At 35.2% G+C, this 14,324-nt stretch overlaps 1 protein-coding gene across 2 annotated transcripts in view; it reads right to left on the bottom strand.

Moving 5' to 3' along the window:
• Positions 1-14,324, bottom strand: part of STXBP5L (syntaxin binding protein 5L) — a 323,261-nt gene that overhangs the window by 122,174 nt on the left and 186,763 nt on the right. For both annotated transcript variants that reach the window (XM_068974295.1, XM_068974303.1), the window contains exons 12-14: positions 11,145-11,292; positions 9,952-10,019; positions 5,060-5,100 (exon numbers count right to left, since the gene is read on the bottom strand). In XM_068974295.1, the coding sequence (XP_068830396.1) occupies positions 5,060-5,100; positions 9,952-10,019; positions 11,145-11,292 (257 nt within the window). The remainder of the gene's footprint in view (positions 1-5,059; positions 5,101-9,951; positions 10,020-11,144; positions 11,293-14,324) is intronic.

The raw sequence follows: 14,324 nt of genomic DNA, 5'->3' as shown, positions 1-14,324 counted from the left end.
CTAAAAAGTCTGGTCTGTGAATTGTTTTCAGGCATATTTATTTGGAGGAATATTATTTCCATTTTAGAACTGGATGATAGCTCCACAATATTAAGATTTCTGATCCTAAAAAGCATTCTTGAGAAAATTTCTAAAAATCTGGGAGTTCCTGCCAAAAGTGCACAATCTGAAACAATCACGAGAAACATTAGTCAGATTCAAAATGAAAGAGATTCTACAAAAGAACTGGCCTGAACTAAAAATGCCAATCATGAAATATTTAGCAACCATGCCAGACTAAAGAAAACTCTAAAGATAGACTGATAAAATCCAACAAATACTCTGATTTTCTTTTACTAAATGAGATATTATTGGAACAGCTGGCTAAACTGAGTAAGATCTGGAAGTTAGATAATGGTATTATATTAATATTAAACTCCTGATTTTGATAACTATAATTTCATGTCATAAAAGAGTGCCCTTGTTTGTAAGAAATACACACTGAAGTATTTAGGGGAGCATGTACTGTTAAGAAGAACATATATTTGTAGCTTGCTCTCAAATGGTTACAAAAAGCTATGTATATGTATATGTTTGTGTGTGTATGTGTATAAGAAAATGGAGGTGAAAGAGAAAGGGTGCAAGCAAGCAAGTGCTAGATTGAGAGCATGCATATGGTAGAAGGGCCGGTGAAGGGAACACATGTATACACTGAAATTTGGGTAATCTTGCTGAAGGCTATACAACACTTCATAGGACATTTTTGTGATTTTTCTGTAAGCTTGATATGACATGGAAATAATAATACTACAGACATAATTATTTGACTTTGAGTTAACCAACAGAGATTATCCTTAGTAGGCCCAACAGAATCTGGTGAGCCCTTTAAAAGAGGGACTGAGGCCCTCCCTGAAGTTAGAGACACACTCCTTTGAAGAAACAAATCACATGAGTTTTAAACTCATGTACACCCATGGCGGATTCATGTCAATGTATGGCAAAAGCAATACAGTATTGTAAAGTAAAACAAAGTAAAAATAAAAATTAAAAATAAAATAAAACATTATTCAGCCATTAAAAAAAAAAAAAAGCTGCAAGAAAATGAATTCTGCCAACAATTACATGAGCTTGGAAGAGAACTCTGAGCTGCAGACTAGCCAACACCTCAACTCTAGTCTCTTAGACGTGAGCAAAGAACCCAAATAACCTGACCCAGGCTCATGACACAGAAACTGTGAAGCAATTTATGGGTATTGTTTCAAACTGCTAACTTGTGGTAATTTGCTGTGTTCAGTCAGTCAGTCATGCCCAACTCTTTGCAACCCCATGGACTGCAGCATGCCAGGCCTCCCTGTCCCTTACCATCTCCTGGAGCTGGCTCAAACTCATGTCCATTGAGTCGATATGCCATTCAACCATCTCTGTCGTCCCCTTCTCCTCCTGCCTTCAATCTTTCCCAGCAACAGGGTCTTTTCTAATGAGTCAGCTCTTAGAATCAGGTGGCCAAAGTATTGGAGCTTCAGTATTAGTCCTTCCAGTGAATATTAAGGATTGATTTCCTTTAGGATTGATTGATCTCCTTGCTGTTCAAGGGACTCTCAAGAGTCTTCTCCAACATCACAGTTCAAAAGCATCAATTCTTTGGCACTCATACTTCTTATAGTCCCACTCTCACATCCACATATAACTACTGGAAAAACCATAGCTTTGACTAGACGGACCTTTGTCAGCAATGTCTCTGCTGTTTAATATACTATCTGGTTTTGTCATAGCTTTTCTTCCAAGGAGCAAGTGTCTTTTAATTTCATGGCTGTAGTCACCATCTGCAGTGATTTGGAGCCCAAGAAAATAAAGTCTGTCACTGTTTCCATTGGTTCCCCATCTATTTGCCATGAAGCAATGGGACCAGATGTCATGATCTTGGTTTTTTCAATGTTGAATTTTAAGCGAGTTTTTTCACTTTCCTCATCACTTTCCTCTTTCACTTAGTTTCTCTTCATTTTCTCTCGTAAGGGTGGTATCATCTGTATATCTGAGGTTATTGATATTTCGCTCACCATCTTTATTCCAGCTTATGCTTCATCCAACCTGGCATTTTGCATGATGCACTCTGCATATAAGTTCAAAAAGCATGGTGACAATATACAGCCTTTGATGTACTCCTTTCCCATTGTGGAACCAGTCTGTTGCTACATGTCCAGTTCTAACTGATGCTTCTTGAATGGCATACAGATTTCTCAGGAGGCAGGTAAGGTGGTCCAGTATCCCCATCTCTTGAACAGTTTTCCACAGTTTGTTGTGATCCACACTGTCAAAGGCTTTAGCGTAGTCAATGAGACAGAAGTAGATGTTTTTCTGCAATTCTCATGCTTTTTCTATGCTCCAACAGATGTTGGCAATTTGATCTCTGGTTCCTCTGCCTTTTCTAAATCCAGCTTGAACATCTGGGAGTTCACAGTTCACTTAGTATTGAAGTCTTACTTGGAGAATTTTGAGTATTACTTTGCTAGTGTGTAAAATGAGTGCAATTGTGCCATAGCTTCCCTGGTGGCTCAGACGGTTAAGCGTCTGTCTACAATGCAGGAGACCCGGGTTCAATCCCTGGGTCGGGAAGATCCCTTGGAGAAGGAAATGGCAATCCACTCCAGTACTATTGCCTGGAAAATCCCATGGACAGAGGAGCCTGGTAGGCTACATGTAGTCCACGGGGTCGCAAAGAGTCAGACACGACTGAGGGACTTCACTTCACTTCACTTGAACACTCTTTGGCATTGCCCTTCTGTGGGATTGGAATGAAAACTGACTTTTTCCAGTCCTGTGGCCATTGATGAGATTTCCAAATTTGCTGGCATATTGAGTGCAGCATTTTCACAGCATCATCTTTAGGATGTGAAATAGCTCTATTGGAATTCTATTCTCTCCATCTGCTTTGTTTGTAGTGATGCTTCATAAAGCCTACTTGACTTCTCACTCCAGGATATCTGGTTCTAGGTGAGTGATCACATCATCATGGTTGTCTGGGTCATGAAGATCTTTTTTGTATAGTTCTTCTGTGTATTCTTGCCACCTCTTCTTAGTATCTTCTGCTTTTGTGAGGTCCATATCATTTTTGTCATTTATTGTGCCCATCTTTGCATGAAATGTTCCCTTGGTATCTCTGATTTTCTTGAAGAGATCTCTAGTCTTTCCCATTCTATCATTTTCCTGTATTTCTTTGCACTGATCACTGAAGAAGGCTTTCCTATCTCTCCTTGCTTACTCAGCAACTGAAGATGAATAAAGCTGATCCTTGAACAATACAGGTTTGAAATGCATGGGTCCCGTTATTCTCATATTATTTTCAGTAGTAAATAGAACAGTACTACACAATCTGAGGATGACTGAATCCTCAGATGCTGAATCACAGATACAGAGGAACACTGTATGTGAGGGCCAACTATAAATTATGCCCCAACTGTAAGTTGTGGGTAGAGGGTTGACTGTGTAGAGGGTTGGTATAGCCAATCTGATTGACTCCCATGTTGTTCAAGGGTCAACAGTACACATATCTATTCAAATTAAATATAACTTCATTTCCTGTACTGGACCCTATCCCACAAAATTGGCAGACTAACTGATATTTCTCTAATAACATCCACTGGTTTGAAGATATGCTGTTATAATGGATTACAGGAAAAATATTAAAGATGTTGCAAACTTTTGCAACATATGTTCTGAGTGTAATAAAATACTTTATTTAGAAATTAACTTTCTAAAATATCATCATGTATGCTTTCAGGGTGGCATGCACTTAAGTCATTAGAGTGTTAAACTGTCTTCTCACATTTTAAAAGATAAGGAGTAACTTAGAGGTGGTATGAAATGAGCAAAGATATCACTGTGAAATTAATTGTGTTCTTGAAACAAACTCAGATTTACATGAAAAGGTTTATCAAAATTAAAAAACTGTCATTCTTTGGAATTTCTCCTTGATCAACTGTTCTTTATTGTGAGGTCAGAAAGGGGCCTCAGAATTCATGGTTTTAAATCTTTTAATAATTTCCCTTTGCTGATGTTTTGTTCCACTGCTAAAGGACTCTAGCTTGCAGACTAAGACTATCATTAATATTCAACTTTCTTCCCCCTGCTTTTCTGCTTACCACAGTCTTTCTCAGTTTACTTCTATACCTTCAGGTATCACTTTAATGCTGCTTCTTCATTACATACCATTCTTGACTGTTCTTCCTAACTGATGGACATTTTTACTTGAATTTCCTGGTATTCCAACAAAACCCAAACCTCCAGAACTCTCCTGTATTCTTATTTCCAAAGAGTTACCTCCATCTTAATGATTACTCATCTCACAAAATTAAGAGACATTACTCACTTATTCTCTCCTCCTAGTCCTATCAAAATCTTATCTTCCAAAATTCACACTAAATGTTACCCCATCAAAATACATTCCTGAATCTACCTGGTTCAAATAAATCTCCCATTTCCAATATCAAACAGAACTTGGGTTGTACTACATTTAGAGTTCTTACCATACTGTTTGCCCTATAAATCTTCTGAAGGGTATGTATGGGTATAGTCAAGTCTTAAATATTTTTGCACATCCTTCAATGTTGAACAGATTACTTTTTGTCCTTAAATTATGTAATTCTCAAGATTTCAAAAGAAAATTTGCATTTGTCAAATTATTTCTTTTGATTCTCAGGCACTTGGTAGACAAGCAGCAAAGGTAAAAGAAAAGAATAGTAGGACAAAAGAACTTTTCCAAGACCACAGAGTGAAGAAGTGAAGGAAATTCCCTGAGCAGAGTTACTCTGACATATGAATAATTTGGTACATTTTTTCAGTGTAAATATAATAGGTTGCTAATAAACAGTGATTTCAGTTGTGCCTATATCATAGAAAAAAAAGTAAAGTAGAAATAATACTTTAAAATGATTTAGTATTACAGGAAATGCATTTTGGTAACACAACCATAAGTGTATGCTAAATATGTATCTAAAATGTTAACTGTCCAAACTAAAAAGTGGTAAATGGCTATGAGTAAATACTAACCAAGTTTTTTTCTATAATAGAAGGAAAAACTTACTTGCAGATGCATCCCAAAACTTGATTGATCCATCTGCATGCCTAGATAAGAAATAAATTAGCATTAAGTATGGTCAATTAAAAAATTATAATTGTTCAAACTGTATAAAAACTTGAATTACTATTAGTGATCCCATGGACTGTAGCCTTCCAGGCTCCTCTGTCCATGGGATTCTCCAAGCAAGAATACTGGTGTGGATAGCCTGTCCCTTCTCCAGGGAATCTTCTGAACCCATGGATCACATTCAGGTCTCCTGCACTGCATGTGCGTTCTTTACCACTGAGCCACAGAGTACAGAATACGTCCCAACACATTTCATGAGACCAGCTCTATCCTGACACCAAAGCCAGGGAAAAACATGGCAAGAAAAGAAAATGACAGACCAATATCCCTTGAGCATAGATGTAAGAAAAAAAAATGTCAACAAAATATTAGCAAATCTAATTTAAAAAGCATAAGGATAATATATCATAAAACTAAGTTGGCTTATCCTGGAAATGTGATGCCAGTTAAACATTCTTAAAAATCAATCACCATATATATTTCATTATACTGTCAGATTGAAAAAGAAAAACCATTATCATCTCAATAAAGAAAAAGCACCTGAATTTAAAGTGATTCTCCACCACTACAGTGTTACAGGATTCTGTTTTTGTCTATGTATTTACTTTTACCAGAGAGCTTTATATTTTCATATGCTTTCATTCTGTTGTCTAACGTTCATTCATTTCAACTCGACTCCCTTTAGCAATCCTTGTGAGGCAAGTGTACTGCTAATAAATGGTTTCAGTTCTTGTTTATCTTAGTGAAAGTGAAAGTCGCTCAGTCATGTCTGACTCTTTGTGACCCCATAGACTATACAGTCCATGGAATTTTCCAGGCCAGAATCCTGGAGTGGGTAGCCTTTCCCTTCTCCAGGGTAGCTTCCTGACCCAGGAATCGAACCAGGGTCTGCTGCACTGCAGGTAGATTCTTTACCAACTGAGCTATCAGGGAAGCCCTTTGTTTATCTTGGAAGGCCTTTATTTCTCCTTCATTTTTGAAGTACAATTTCCTAGACACAGTGTTCATGGCTTGTTTTTCTTTTATTCTTAATGCACTTTAAATACATCATCCTACTCCCTTCTAGCCTATATATTTCTGAGGAGAAATCCAATGATAATCTCATGTAAGTTTTCATACACACAATGAGTAGCTTTTCTGTTGCTGCTTTTAAGACTGTTTCTTTGTCTTTGTCAATTTGTTTATAATGTGTCTCAGTGTTGTCCACCTTGGGTTCATCCTCACTAGAGTAGTCTGATACATATCCAATGAATATGGAAGTCCATTTACTTCCTCAGATTTGAGAAGTTTTCAGCCAACATTTCTTCAAATAATTCCTCTGTCCCATTCTTTTAACTTTATCCCTCTCACTCAGTATTTCTTATTGTCTGTCTTCAAGTTTGCTGGTTCTTTCTTCTGACTAAATCTGCTATTGATCCCCTCCAGTAAAATCTTCAATTCAGTCATTGTATTCTTTCACTTAAAACTTTATTTCTGGTTCTTTTAATAGTTTCTATCTCTCTGTTAATATTTTAATTTCACTCATGCATCACTTTCCTTATTTTGTTTAGTTGTCTGCCTGTGTTCTCCAGTCATGCATTGAGTTTCTTTGAGGCAATTATTTTGAATTGTCATGTAATCACAGATATCAAATTCTTTAGGGTCAGTTTCCAGACATGTTTCTTATTCCTTTGATTGGGCTGTGTTTGCCTATTTTTTTATGTGCCTTGTTATTTTATGTTGTGAATTTAGCATTTGAAAATACAGCCACCTGTTATCAACTGGCTTTATACAGGGGAAGACCTTCACCAAGCTCTTCGGGGTCTCTCAAACCTTCAGTAGGGATGCGTCTTCTCTGGGATTGTTGTATAGTTTCCAAGCTATAGAGGTTTGCTGGTTTCTTTTTTTCAGGAGCTTGCATTCTCTTGCTCCATCCATTATGTCTGTAGTACTGCAAGTTTCTTGGCATTTCAATAAGCCACTGAGCTCTCCCTTGTTTTCTGTGGATACCCAGGCATCCAGATTCTATCAGTATTCTGACTGAGGGGAGATAAAAACTAGTCTCTTTGGAAGTCCCTTGAAAACCAGGAACACTGGATGCACAGTCTATTCCATAACTTCCTTCTTATTGATTAATATTCCTCCTTGAACATGAGCTGTGCCAATTTGTGGGGGGAGCTGACACAGCTGAAATAAAATGATTGTTCTCACTCATTTCAGAGTGGCTGTTCTGGCTTTGAGCTCCCCTGGGGTACTATGATTTTCTAACTGGTTTCTAGAGTTTTCACAAAGGGTTTTAGACAATATATTGTTGTTAAATCTGTGTGTCTGTGGGAGAACAAGGTCTGGGGTTACTTATTTTGACATCTTGCTGATGTCACTCTCCACTGACTCTTTTATGAAGTATTTTTCTGTCCTTTTTCTCTTAACCTGGCAATACTACTATATTTGAAGTGAGTGTATTGTTAATGGCATACAGTTTGGTTATATTTTTTAATCCACTCTGCCAATCAATGCATTTGAACTAATGTATTTAGACCATTTACATTTAAGCCTTAAAATTTCAATAATTACACTGTCTTTTTTTTTTCTTTTGTTTTTTTCCTCTTTTATTGTCACTGTTTTTTCACCTTCTTTCCTATGGGCTATTTGAATTATTTTAGTACATCCATTTTTATGAGTCAGTAATGTTTTGAGTATATCTATTAGCCCAGTTGTTTTTTTTTTTAACAGGGTTGCATTAGGTACTGCATTGTATATTCATTTAACTTATCATAGCTACTGATGTTATCATACTACCATTTTAAGGTAGGTAGGGGTGCTACTGGTAAAGAACCTGCCCGTGAAGGCAGGAGATGTAAGAGATGCAGGTTCGATCCCTGGGTTGGGAAGATCCCCTGGAGGAAGGCATGGCAACCTACTCCAGTATTCATATCTGGAGAATCCCACGGACAGAGGAGCCTGGCAGGCTACAGTCCATAGGTATCGCACACAGTTGGACATGACCGAAGCAACTTAGCACATAAAAACTTTATCTTTCTTTATACCAGTTTACCCTTGCCCATTTATAATTGCCTTAAATATATCCTCTATACATATGTAGAACCACATCAAACAATGTAACCATAATATTTTCTTCAATCATCAAATATAATTTTAAAAACTCAAAAGCAAGATAGCGTATTGTATTTGCCCAGATTTTTACTTACTGTGGGCTTCGTTCCTTCCTCATAATCCAAGGTTCCTTCTTTTATCATTTGCTTTCTGTTTAGAGAACTTGCTTTTGGCATTCGTTTTGATATGTCTGATATAGATAAATTCTTAGTTTCCTTCATCCGAGAACGTATTAATTTCTAATTTCTAGAATATATTTTTGCTGGGTATAAGATTCTAAGTTGCCAGTTCTTTTCTTTCTGCACTTGAAAGATTCAGGTTTCCTCTGGCCTCCATGTTTTCTAGTGGGAAATCTGCCTTCATTCAAATTAGTTTTGCCCAGTTGGTAAAAGTGTCATTTCTCTTTTGCTGTTTTCATGATTTTTTTCCCTTGTAATTTAGTTTTCAGTATTTTGACTATAATGTATCTTGTGGACTTCTTGTGACTCATCCACCTTCTGCAATCTCTCAGTTCATGTCTCTTGCCAAATTTGGGAAGTTTTCATCATTATTTCCTTATGAACTTTTTCAGCCCTGTTCTTTTCTCCTTCCCCAGTGGACTTCCACTGACACAAAAAGGGGAGGGTATATGGATCCTCATTACTGCTGGACAGTGCTGGGGATTCTGTCTCCCCATATGATCTCTGTCACCACAGGTGATGAGTTTCATTACCACTCAGCAGAGTTAAAAGTCCTAGCTCCCTACTCAGACTTATGCTCAGTCTCAGAGACTGAATTGGGGTTAGTTGAGGTACACTGTTGTGGCCTGATGAGGGTGGAAGTCCAGGCTCCCCATTCAGTCTTAGATGAAATGGGTTGGGATGGGGCCACAATTTTTTCCTGTGGTGGTTAGCTGCAATAGAAAGATTATTTTCTAAAAATTTTCTGTCTTGATAGGCCGCCCCTTTCCTCATCTTTTGGCTAGAGAGAGCTAGCTTTTGTTGGGCCTTTCAGGTTTGTGCCCACTAGAAATTCCAGGTTGCCAGCTTTTTCAGTTCCAATTCTCGGATATATGAGACAAAAACAAAAGCCAGGAAACTCACCTCCATGACATTCCTTGGGTCTTTGGGGCCCTAGCCAGTGTGACTTCTCTTCATCTTTTTCAATCATATTATGTTTTTAAACACATAATATCCAGGGGATTTAGTTGTACTTAGTGGGAAGAATAGGGAAAATTAAATCTATTCTATATCCCCAGAGTCCCTTATTATCTTTTAAATCTTATCTTGTGTGTTGCTATGTTTCTATTTTTATTTCTAATATTAGAGTATGAAGTAGACTGCTATAGGAAGTAATAAGATTTCTGGTGTAAAAGTTTTGAAATATACTTTAAATAATCACCTAATGGGGATACAGAGCAGTGTTTCCTAGATTTGGAAGGAGTCAAGAGATACTGATAAGGACCTTTCCAAGGCTAATAGTCTATGAATTCTACAGAAATTCATTGACTAATTTTTCATGATTTTTCTATCTTTGACCTTCGTGTGGTCTTATACTCTATACTTATTTATTGTTATATAGCTATTTTTTCAATGGTTTGACTCTTCTATAAAGGTTATAATCTTTGGACAGAAGCTGTGTCTTATATTTTTATTTAAACTATCAGCATTACTAGAGCACAATTATGGAAAAGTGTGAATAGTCAATGAAATATTTTTGATGATAAATTGATAAACTCATAAATCACAACCACTTACCCAGTAATAATGATTTCTGGATATGTTTGTGTGCCAAGGTTCCAAGCTCCTCCACTGATTGGCCACTCCTAAATAGATTACATAGGAAGAAATCATAAGCTTTAATTTTTTTAATTTAAATGACTTAGAAATTTAAAATAAAAATATTTTAAAATAAGAGTAAAAGTTTCACTTAAAATAGCTGTTGAGTAATTAAGAATTAAATTTGTAGCTATCTTTTAATTCTTTCATTGAACAATTCCAAGTGTATAACTTAATATCCTCTGAAAACATAGATTTTTTAATAAATATTACCATTGATCTAAAAATGCAAAGAAGCATTTTTAACCATACAAATACAGTGTTGCTACATTTTCCACATAGTCTATGTACTCCCAAACTGTTGTGGTGCCATTTAATACAAAGCACTATGTAAACTGTGTCCCCTGGAGTTGTCCATCTGAACAGTCCTGTGCAAATAACAGAAATTATAATGGGGAGATCTATTAAAATTGTAGGCATTTCAATACTGTAGTTAAATATAACAAAATGGAATTCTAGGAAGTTATTTAACAAATGACTTTTGATAATTATCTTATTAACCACTGATTGATAAGAAATAACTAGAAAGATTTGACTTGAATTTTTTAAAACTATAGTCTTTCACCTAAAATAATCTAAAGTAACATCCTATTCCTCAAACTTATGTTAGTTTAAATACATATTTAGCATAGACTTCCCTGGCAGCTCAGAGGTCAAGAATTCGCCTGCAAGGCAGCAGCTGTATGAGAGACGGGTTCGATCCCTGGGTTAGGAAAATCCCCTGGAGAAGGGAATGGCAACCCACTCCAGTATTCTTGCCTGGAGAATCCCCATAGACAGAGGAGCCTGGCAGGCTACAGTCCACAGGGTAACAAAGAGTTGGACAAGACTAAAGTGACTCAGTACACATATACTAAATATACACAATCGGTAATTATATCAGTATATAACTGTATACTTAATATATAAGAAATTTATATTATTGTAGACTTAAAGCTATGTAGCATTTAGATAATTTGGCTTTCAGAAATTGTCTTTTTTGGTGTACAAGCTTATGACTTGAAAATAATCTAGTTCAAGTCATTTTCTGACTTTCCATAGGAAAAAGAAATAAAAAGTATGATCATATGGATATGAATACAGGAAAATATTTTTCTAATTGTTGCTTTTACCTTATTACTGTATCCTTGTTTTTTATGCTTGACTCCTATAGAGTAGAGCACTAGAATCAAATCTGGTGGGCAGTCAGCAAAGTATGCTGTGCACGTAACTGGTGATTCATGAATGTCCATGGGATATGGATTTTCAAAGATTGGAAAGCTAATAGACAAAGATAATATATTAGTATCATTTTATAATATAAAATTTGATATAAAAATGACATAACTTTTATAAAACAAATCCTAAAACCTTCTAAATATTGATTATACATTTCACATAACTGTTTTTTAAGCATCATAAACAATCATCACCTGAACAAGAATTCTCTTTAAAAAAAAATACCTATAAAATGTACTATTAATACTGGTAAAATTTTACTTGAATAAACTCATTTTCTTTCTTGTAATTCCAAAATTCCACAGCAATATTACTTTCTAATATACATAGACTAAATTATATTAAATTGAAAAGATGCAGAAAGTTGACTTAGTTTATTAAAATGTATCAACTAGGTACTTTATTTATATATAGTTTTATCTATATGTTTATAACAGTATTAAAATATCAGTAAATTTTACATGCTTTCCAAGGCACATAATACATAGGTAGGTATTTTCATTTTGTACTTTTATATGGAGTAACTGAAAGATGTGTGTACTATGTAGGTACATGTGTGATTATACATGTTTAAGATCATTTCCTATGTAAATCAGAAAGCAAAGTGGGCATGCAGACATATGGGTGTAGTAAATTTTATATCCTCAAGCCAATTATCATTTTAAAAAGGGATATCAGTATGGAACCAAATTAAGAACTCTTAGAGCCACAATATATTGTGTACGTCTTTTGTACTGAATATACCAGGCACTGTGGTAGATGGAATTGAGTATTATATATGCTGCATCTGTTCTTAGCCTGTGTGACTGTTACTTCTGATACAATGTGCTTTGGGATGAGGGGAGGACTATTAAAAATAATTTTCTCTATATTAAAGAAACTTAATCAGAAACTTGGTTCAAACTTCAGAAGAGTCTGGTATGTGTGTCTATGTGTGTGTTGACAGGGGTTCTCTCTTCCCTTCAATTTTAATGGTTTCCCAGTTAAGAATAGTAGTATATGGAAAATCATGTACAAAAGAGAATGTTAAGTTTAATAAATGGCAAGTAGGTTAAAATGATCTGAGATTCCCTGTTTCAGAGTAGAAATTATCAATATTTTTGATGTTGAAGAATTAGAAGTAAAATAAGTAGATCATCTTAAAGATCAGATCTACAACCTGGGATTTGATAATAGCAAGAGATTACAATGATAGACTCCTGAGAAAGTGAACAATATCATGAAAATGCTTGGGGAAAATAACTTTATCATATGGGCATAGCTTTCTTTAGCTATTTAAGAAAGAATAGCTGAAATATGTGGTAAAATTTACATGTGAAGTGTAAACTGTTGTAGAAATGTAAATCCAAGAAACCAAGAAATAAGTTCTAATGCTTGCTTCCATGTAGAGGATTAAATGGAAAAGAAGGAAGGAATAAATTTATTTGGAAAGGAGGACAAAGCTACAACTTAATATTAAACATGGCTAAAGGATAACTATTTGGAGGGAAAGAGAACATGTTCAGTTTTTGACACATTAAACTTCTTGTATTAGACAACAAAATGGGAAAGTTGCATAGATTTTAAAACAAAACCGAGTGCTGAAGAAGGCAAAATATTAGATAAAAACATGCAAACAAAATGTCAGTTCACATACTTACATAAGGTAAGTATGCTGAAAGCATAAGAATTAATATATAAAAAGAGTAATTTTGTTATATTTTACCATAATAAAAAGTCTTAAAAAGAGTAAATATATACTAAAGAATGTGAGTATTAAAAGGAAAGTATAGTGGACCTTGGAGGATGTTAGACAATTAGACAAGGTATGAGGAACCAATAAATATGGCACAGAAGGAAGAGTTGACTACAAGTGAGGTTAGAAAAGTGTATTTTAATAAAACCTATATTAGAACTTCAGAGAAAAAGGCATAAATCCATACTTGAACACAAAATCTACTGAGTTTTAGGTTGACAAATAAAGTGGCTAGGCAGAATTCAATTATGGTGATATTATGGACCAATTCTATTCCCTTTCAAAATATTGAAATATTATATGTGCAAATGATCACAAAAAAGAACTTTGGCCCTTACACTTACAAACTACATTGAAAGTAAAACTCAGATTGTACTTCATTCAACAACAGTTTATTAAGAACCTACTTCATGCAGAGACAAAGCTTGTTCTTCATGAGGCCTATAGTCTAGTAGGGAGACAATCTTTAATAACAAGTGAAAAATTTCATTGTGTCAAAGCTATGAAGGACAGGAACATGGGTCTAAGACAGCCCTTTAATAGGACATTTGACCAAATTATACAGATAATGAAAGATTTTCTTTAAATGAGGAAATGATATCTGAGTTGAGATTCTTCCAGATGTTAATAGGGAGAAAAAGGAATAGAAAATTATTCCATGCAGCTCTGTAAATATAAGGAACTTAAAAATGATCAGAGTATCTAGAACATAGGATGAGAGAAAATGAGCTTCATGCATGTCATCATTGATAATGAAAATATGTACCAGGAAGACAGGGTTTGTCAAAGTCAAGTCTACTTTTACTGTCCATGTAAAGCAGTGGGGAGTGCCACTCTAACAGCTATATTTTATATTTGTTTCCATTGCCCACAACATAATGAAAAAAAGAAAGTATAAGAAGTATCTATCTTCTCTTCCTTCCAGATCCTGATCATCTATATCATCTGCCACAGTAGTCCAATAATACTTTTATCACATGAATTTTCCTTTGAAAGGGTCAGCAGATGGCCAGACAGTACCTCCTGCAAGATTTTATAACAATTGTTTTTGCTTACGGAAATGTCAGAAATGAGATCCATTTTATGTGTTCTGAGTCTCCAAATGCCTCTTTCTAAACATTAGAGGCTGCCTTTAAAATATCTTGCAAAATTTTCAGTGTCCCCTAAATTCTCCTGGTTTAGTTTTCATTACTGAACCAAATTATATTTTTGTAATCCTAAGAAAACAATATTCCACATAAAGAATATTTAACACCTAAAGAATTCTAATGGCAAATTACCTATAATGTCCTCCTACATTTCAATTGCAATAAATAGAGTTTAGTTAGTCTTAATCTGC

Source organism: Capricornis sumatraensis, chromosome 1 (genome assembly GCF_032405125.1).
Source record: "Capricornis sumatraensis isolate serow.1 chromosome 1, serow.2, whole genome shotgun sequence".
In the NCBI taxonomy this organism is placed as follows: Eukaryota; Metazoa; Chordata; class Mammalia; order Artiodactyla; family Bovidae; genus Capricornis; species Capricornis sumatraensis.
Note: the sequence above shows the minus strand (reverse complement) of the source record. Positions and strands in the feature narration are given on the sequence as shown.